General features: G+C 37.6%; 1 protein-coding gene across 1 annotated transcript in view; it reads left to right on the forward strand.

The window, feature by feature from the left end:
- LOC118342668 overlaps positions 1-8,468 on the forward strand; it is a 49,369-nt gene that overhangs the window by 938 nt on the left and 39,963 nt on the right. Inside the window, exons 2-3 of the mRNA XM_035681285.1 lie at positions 2,004-2,252; positions 4,924-5,224. Of these exons, the coding sequence (XP_035537178.1) occupies positions 2,004-2,252; positions 4,924-5,224 (550 nt within the window). The remainder of the gene's footprint in view (positions 1-2,003; positions 2,253-4,923; positions 5,225-8,468) is intronic.

Genomic DNA, 8,468 nt, shown 5'->3' on the forward strand with positions numbered 1-8,468 from the left:
TGATGTGATGCTGCTGTTGCTGCTGTGATGTATTGATGAGTGTAATGCATTTGTTAGCCCACCCACCCAAAATCACCACCAGCCATTCATTAATTAACACTGCTTAATTAAGGTATTAACTGATAATAGTAAATGAAAGAGACACATCACATCAACGTGCTTTTATCATCATTTGAAGTTTAATTCATGTACTGGCTATACTTAATTGTCAGTCATTAAGTCAACAATTCATAAAAGACATAACGTTAGTTGGGCTTGCCAAAATCACATTATAGTTTCATTAAAATAAATTAAGATGATAATAATAAAAAATAAAGACTAGGACAGCACTTCAAATGTAATAGGTGGATGGAATATAATTTGCCACAGGCAAGACCCCTTCTACAGCATGCATTCACTATCAATATACTGTACACAGGTGGGGTTAATTATAGGTGACTGCAATTACATACGGTAATTGAAATTGCTAGAATACACTCTGATGAAGAGAGTGTTGCCCAAAACGCTTTGGCTTTATCATAGTTAGCTACTCACGCTTACTCACGGCTAACTTTAGCTGACATTAACTTTGCTGTCCAGTTCAAGACACCTAGATTACTAGCTTACCATGCTTCCCTTGAATTCCTCACAAACTGTAAAACACTGACCAGTCGTGGGGAATAATGTGTTACATGTAACTGAGTTACGAAATCAGGATACAGAAAAGGTCAATTTAATCCATTAAAGTTACAGAAGAAAAAAGATGGAATCAGATTACAGTTACATTTAGTTAAAATAGGGATAATTGGTAGGTTTACAATTTTCTTTAAAAAGAAACTGAACAGATGACACATTTTTTATGCTAAAAGTCTTGGTTTCCATTTTCTTTTCTAAGTTTTCATTGTTCTGTTGTCTTAGTATGTTATCTTATAGAATATGCTTACATCAATACTTGCTTCTGATATTTCTTTTCTCTTGTCTTGCATATTTGTTGTTGAGGTAAGCCAAAAGTAATGGAAAGTAATCAAGTTACGTTACTTTAATATTGCGATAGTTTATCTTACTGACTAAATCTTTTACCAGTTAATTAGTAATTGTATCAGATTACATTTTTAAAGTAATCCTCCAAACCCTGGCCTTCACTCACCACTATGATCTTTACTCTCGGGTAGGATGGTCTGTTCTAGTAACACAAGTCATATATACATATACAAGGCAATTGTTGGGTTGCTTCAGTGCTATCTACTGTATGTATTTGTGTGATGGACAGCATTCCATGTGCTCAAGGGACTTTTATATGTTGTCTGTACCAATTGTTTGTACAGAGATTGGGAAAAGGATGTTTGGGAACTCTCAGATAATTTCTTCGAATGCTTTTAAATCCACTTTGAAAGGCCAAGAGATGGAGTTGTTCGGATGTTAATTGTTAAACTTGGCTTGTATTGCACTTTATTTTCTGTGATTTTGTATGTTGTAATACTGTCTTTTTTTGCTTTGTATACTTTGTTCATATGTTGTGCTGCTGCCTGTCTTGGCCAGGACTTCATGGAAAAAGAGATTTTTGACCTCAATCAGATATTTAATTATATTAAATAAAACAAAAAATAAAATGAAACATTGAGCCCTATACGTTTGATATGTATTGATATGGTTGGGTGTGGTGTGAGTTTTGTTTGTTCACAGCACAAACTCTGATGGATGTGGACTTGATTTATAAACTCTCACTACAATGAAATTAAAGATACAAAAGAGGGTGTAACCTAAGTGCCGTTCTTCTGAGTTAATATTTATTAACTTACAAGCAGCAAACCAAATAGCTTGTGACTTGTGATAGGCTAAGACTCCTGTTAATCAAGGAAACTCAACCCAAACATATTCATACTTTTAATTATTTATTAATTTATCAATTGTTAGTTTAAATTAATTATTATTATTATTATTATTAATTAATTAATTCTAAGACATTGTTCTACAGCATCACTAGTGGCCAAAAACGTTAACACACTTTCTTTTTCCCCTCTTAGGTGATAGCAGTCCGTAGTCATGGCAAAGAACATCAGACTCTCCAGGAGCTCCAGCAGGAGAATCTGCTGCAGACCCTACCCTCCGGTCCGTCTTCCCCCAGGTCGCGACGCCGTTGGTCCCCGCACAGTCACCAGAGTGTCTTGTCCCTACCTAAACGTGAGGAGGACCATGAGCTTTTCATTCTGGACCTCAGGAACTTCCCAGAGCTGGCCAATGCAGACATGGGCTCACAGAACCCCAACATCCAGGTAGGTAATATGCATGGAGAGATGTTATTTTTTTATTCATTATCATTGCAAGTAGGTTGTTGTCACTTGTCTCATATCATGAATGGTTCATTTCACTGAAGTATAGGTGTTCCACATTAAACCAGTGATCACAAGAGGTGTGGGTGTTACAGATTCCTCATCCATCTCTCTTTCCTAATACTCTCTCGCTCTACATCCTGTTGCTCTACACCTGGTTTGAGTCAGGACATTGTCTTAAGTTACCATATGCAGGACCTTTAACAGTGGGGCGTTCCAACTTGTACATGACCCTTAATAGTTTGGAGAAATGTAAGAACAAAGGAAAAACAAAAAATATAAAACATATGAGAGTGGAATATAAAAGGTCAAAATGTAATTTTTCAGTTCAAGTGTGAAGCAGAATCCTTGTGGAGTTGGCTTTAGAAACAAGCATTATGACTTGTGGATTGGAGCTAAACAGAAATGATGTTTCTGTTTTCAGTATTTGAAGAGAAACAATCAAGCCAAATGCCAATCAATCAATTCAGATGGACAATTAAGAGAGACAATTGTAAACAATATACATTTAAATACAATAACTTCTGGCACTGCAAAATATAAAAATTTAAATTGTTTATTATAATTAAGCCCGACTTGTGGCCCTTTTCTCTCTCCCTCATTTCCTGTCAGTCTTCTGACAGCTTTTTTATTTATAACAAAAAACACAGAGCCACACTACAAAAACGACAATTGCAAGTGCATTTTTGCATGAATATAAGACATTATGGGTAGGGTATCTTTTTTCAATAAAACATAAGGCATGCGGCCTCTAAATTAGCTTTTGTACTTGTTACTACAGTTAAATCCAGGCTTACTAAAATTGAAAGTGAAACAAAAATTGTATTTGTAAAGGAAGGTGAAAGGCTATATGGCTGGTAGACATGGTCGCACTCACACCAGATTGTCAGTAAATACACCAAGGGGTAAGATTCAGATTTAAACTTTACTCCAGACAGTCAGATTCACAGTGTACAGGTTATAGCATGAATTGCAGTTAAGTTAATATATCCAATCTGTTCATGAAATGTTCTCTGCCAGCTTCAGTGCATAAACTTAAATGAATATATATGCATGTCAACCTTTTCAGAACTGCTTTTAATGATTTTTTAACAATTAAATCTTGTTGAGTGTCGTAGATATAGCTATACTTTCTTAGTGTGTTGTTCTTTTACCTTTTTCTTTTCCTTTTTAACTCATGTGAAGTGTCTGAGTTTCTTGAAAAGCGCTCTATAAATTTAATGTATTATAATTATATGTGTGTGGTCTACAGGAAACAAGGAAATAAATGTATTGCTAATTCTGAACAGTATATAGTACATATTAACAGACTTGCCTGTATATGCATCCATCAGCTACTCATTTACACTATACATTATGCATGTTTTCAGTAAGGATTACCTTTAAGTGTGTTAATATGATGCATATGAAGAATGTACAGAATATAGAGGGAAACATATGTTTAATCACTTGAACAGAATTAGTTTCAGAGTAAGTAGTTTATCCTCTCTTCTTTTTGATATTCAGCGTCATGACAGAATCTCTTATCAGCTGAGATATGTCTCATGTCACATGAGCATGCATGCATGCAAGCATGACCTGGGTTTTGTCTAGACCTGTGTGTGTTTATGTGTGTATGCATGTGTATGAGAAACAGCAAGATAGTCAGAATTAGCTATCAGTTCATCTTTCCATCCTACTTTATTTTTCTTCTATTTTTTCAGTCCCTTCTCCCACTGCACAATAACCCTCTTTCATAGAGAGTACACTTTAATCTGATCTTCAAATAAACAGCAGTGACATCACTACCCACATCATGTCTGAGAGATTGTATGAGTTTTTTAAATTCAATTTATCTATCTTCTGACTGATTTTGTTTTTCATACTTCCCATGTACAATTTGTAAAGTTACAGAGGAGGCCCCCATATTAGTCCTGGATGCCTGCTAAACAGATATCACAGTATGTTAAATTGAGAGCTTTCAGTACCACCCCACACATAACCATTGTTGCTGTTCTCTAATGCAGCCATCAACTTGTAAAAAGGCTTTAACCTATACTTTATTTAAATGCTCAAGGCCAAAAATGTTTTAAGGGAGGAAGATAGTTTTGAACAACATTTCTATTGCCAGTTTGCTTTTGTATATTCAATGCTGTTCACAATCTATGAAATAAAATATATTTGATTTCTTAGACAAATGAGGCTTGACGGAATCACTAAATTCCCACGGCTTTTTGGTTATGCTGCATCTTTCATTATGTGCTGTTGGAATTGGCTGTGACTGCTCTACTGAGGCAGTTGTGTGAAAAAGGCTACTGTGTTGACATTGTTATTTTAACAGTTATGTGTGACTGCCTTTTGTAAGGTCATTTATTCCAATTATCTACTTAAAATTACAGAAGCAGTTGTGTTTGCGGTTGATTGCTGGCTTGTTGTTGAGGTCACTGCAGTCAACTTTGGGCCATTGATTTAAGTTGTATATAGATGTATAATACGTAGACCTATGACTTATTAATACTTAAGTAAAGTTAAGTTGAATCAAAGTGAGATAATTTGCACTTTATTGAATTATCCTTTATATCATTGTCAGTGACCACATTCTGAACGCATATAAACACTACAGTGTTTCCTTCAGGTGAGCATCGAGGTGGTAGATGACGCACAGACTGAGATGGAGGTAGAGATAGACCTGGCCAAGGACAGTCAGCGTAATGACTGGTCAGTGTCATCATCAGAGTGGGCCAACAGCCACAAAAAACTGTTTTGGCCACTGTTCTGGGAGTACCCGGAGCAGGTGGAGAATGGGCTGGGAAGAGACAGTTTGGAGGAACAGTCTGAGGACTACAACTACAACCCAGAGGAGCCCATCCTGAGTGGAGTTGGGGGAGACTGGGGTAGTCACTGGAATAAAGACTGGGATGCAAAGGATAACTACGGTAAGAATGCTCTCCTAAAACTAACACAGTACATCTTTAATTAAAGCTGCAAGCAACGTTGGGCGGGACGTCGCACTCCACGCAACTCGGGGCGTGCTGCGGCTGCGTCACGTGCAGGCGTAACACGTGCGGACCAAAACATGAACATTTCACGTAAATCAGATCAAATCAGATCTTACTTCCTGTTGCCAGTAGGTGGCTCTATCACTATGTCTGAATATTGTCATTTAGACGTGTTCAGGGCGGGACTGTTATCAAACGTGTGAAGTTTTATTGAGATTTGACCATGTACACTGAAGTTGTGAGGACGTGTTCAGGGTGGGACTGTACACTGAAGATATGAGTACTATCTGTTTTATGGCCAATCGGCGGAATTCGACACGTCGTCACGGGCACGCGGTTAAATGTACAGTCACATAACGTACATGACAAATCACAATTTTTAGATCACCAATCTGTGTCTTAGATTACAGTGATCAAATTTGAAGTCAATCTGATAAAATCAGATTACACACTTGCGTCTACAACAATGTAGCCGCTGAAGTCCCGTTGGATTTTCACTTGTTGGAGGAAAACGCCACGAAGAAGAATTTGTTTGCAGCGAAGTGTGGAAATACCGGGAGAGCTCAGGTGGTTGAGACATGGACAATTTTCGAGGGAAATAAACTTTTTTTCGTTGGCGAAGGCATTATCTCCGTGATCGATTAATCTCTGGGCTTATCGGTGAAGCCGAGCGCGTGGGAAAAACAGGTAAGGCGAAAAGTACTGTTTGTACGGTTTCTTTCACAACGTATGAGTTTAAAAAGCATGTTGTTGTCACGTAAGGGCCCCTGTATCATGTTGCACAGAACATTTGAATATAGCTGCCGGAGCACTGAACGCCTGCGAAGGCTGACCTATTGTAACTTGAAGGATATCTTTTCTTTTCTTTTCCTCCGGTAAACAAACTTCTATATGATGCCTTGCCTTCTGATACTCAAAATACTTCTTATGGATATACTCTGTGCTCTTTTACATTTCATGTCAGTTCGTGGCTGTATATAGATTATTTCTTTACCTAGTCTTATTTTTGTGTTCGCTTTCTTGCGTGTTGGCCAGCTTATGCGTTGCTGCTTTATCGTATTCATTAAAATGCCGTTTAGTGCATAATAACTTCTGCTATTAGTTTGGTCGCACATTTCAAAAACCTTATATTCACGCGTTCGGTGAATTGGACGCTTGATAACTCCCTTATATAGCGCCACGCCAGCTTCCCGCCTAGAATTTTTTGGTCGCGCCTAGAGCGCGAAAATGTCCAAAAACCACTTTCGTGTTACCCCGGTATACACTTCGTACCGATTTCCACGAAATTTTTCACATAGCATTTTTCTGGCGCGGACCATCCTTGGCAAAAAAGGCATCTTGAAGTAATTTTTGATTATTTTGCAAAATAATAAGGCCTGTTATAAATCCCTGTTAGATTTGGTCAAAAACAGGAAGTGAGCTATGTTTCTCCATTTATTGGTATGTCCGATTGACCACCAAGTTTCGGTCCATAGGCTCTCCTCATTGTCTGCCTTAGGATTCGGTGCACAATTTCATGGCCATTGCCACAAGGTGCGCGCCCTCTGTTAAAATGAACAAGTTAATCTCTGCAATCGGCATGTGCGATAAAATGAAACTTGGGTAGGATGCTTGCCACCATCGCTCCCTGCAGGCCCTTCCCTACATAATATGTGTCATATCGATCCCTCCCTACTATGATTGCTGCTTTCTTTTGTTTGGTCTTGGGATGGTTAAATCACGCTGTGATATTATCTTTTTTATATAGCTTGATTATATTGAAATTCGCAGGGCACAGTGTAGACTGTTGCCTTATAGTTTCTATCTATATGCTATATATATTATCGTTTTATCGGTTTGTAGCCGCCCTCCTCTACAGTGATTTAAAAGCATGCCCCGCCGCTCACTGTTTCACCTCTATTTATTATCGGATATTCGTTATCTATCTTATATCTCTCTCTATTCCTTGTACAAAAAAGCCTCTTGGATTCCATATCCCCAAACCCCACGGGAAGTCCGCCTATTTTTTGCATTGTTTCATTTTCACTTTCTGCGAACTTTTCGCATTGTATTTGAACGAACTCCTCCTAGGGAATTCATCGGATCTGCTTCAAAATTGGTCTGTACAGTCAAAGTATGTTGCTGATTAAAAGTTGTGCTATTTGTGCATGTACGTTGAAGGGCGTGTCCGTGGCGTGCCGTCAAAGTTGGCCAGTTTGAATTGTGTGGTCATAAAACAGTACTCATAACTTCAGTGTGCAATGTCCAATCTCCAATAAACTTCATATATTCTGTAACAGTCTCACCCTGAACACGTCCTCATAATTTCAGCGTACGTGGTCCAATTTCAATGAAACTTCACGTGTTTGATATTAGTCCCGCCTTGAACACGTCTACATGACAATATTCAGACATATTGATAGCGTCACGTACTGGCAACAGAAAGTAAGCGCTGCATGGCGATTTTGAGCCGATTTACGTGAAATTAATTCATTTAATATTTCATATGATACATAGCATTTTCACTCTAGCTTTAAAACTAAGTCCTCTGCAATTTCTGAAATACAGTGTGGAGTAGGCATGGGACATTAAGAAAATTTCATGTCACAATTATCTTGACCAAAATAAGTGTGATACAAAAAATGATCACAACAATCATGAATATATACTTCAGACTTTTAAAATGGCACTAAAACATGGAATCACTGTACCTTACATTTTTTTAGATTGTTGTTAAATATGTTTATTGCATCACAGATAGGTACCCTGTTCTTTATTTTGGAATCTATACTATTTCCACATCTGTTTAACTTTTTTTCTTTTTGGGGATACATGTGCCAGCTGAGCCTCTAGCCATGGTGACAGGATTAGGGGTTGCCAGTGACAGACAGAGAGTAGGGTGGATAAAATTTGATGATCAATCTCAAAACAGTTTGAAGGCATTTTCATGCTGTTATGAAACCAATGGCTGCCTTGAAGAAAGAAAATAACTTTAAATGGTATCTTAAGAAAAATACATTGTATTAATTATGACTGAACTTGTAGACACACATTCACACAAGCACTTTTTACACTGTTTTTTACTGGGACTCTTAGATTTTCAAAGGTTTCTATCTGAACAAACAGGACTCTTCAAAGTATTTTGATCTCAGAGAACTAAAGACATTTATGCAACACTCACACTGATACACACACACACACA

This window comes from Morone saxatilis, unplaced genomic scaffold (assembly GCF_004916995.1).
Source record: "Morone saxatilis isolate NCDOM2014 unplaced genomic scaffold, NCSU_SB_2.0 Contig10, whole genome shotgun sequence".
NCBI lineage: Eukaryota > Metazoa > Chordata > Actinopteri > Moronidae > Morone > Morone saxatilis.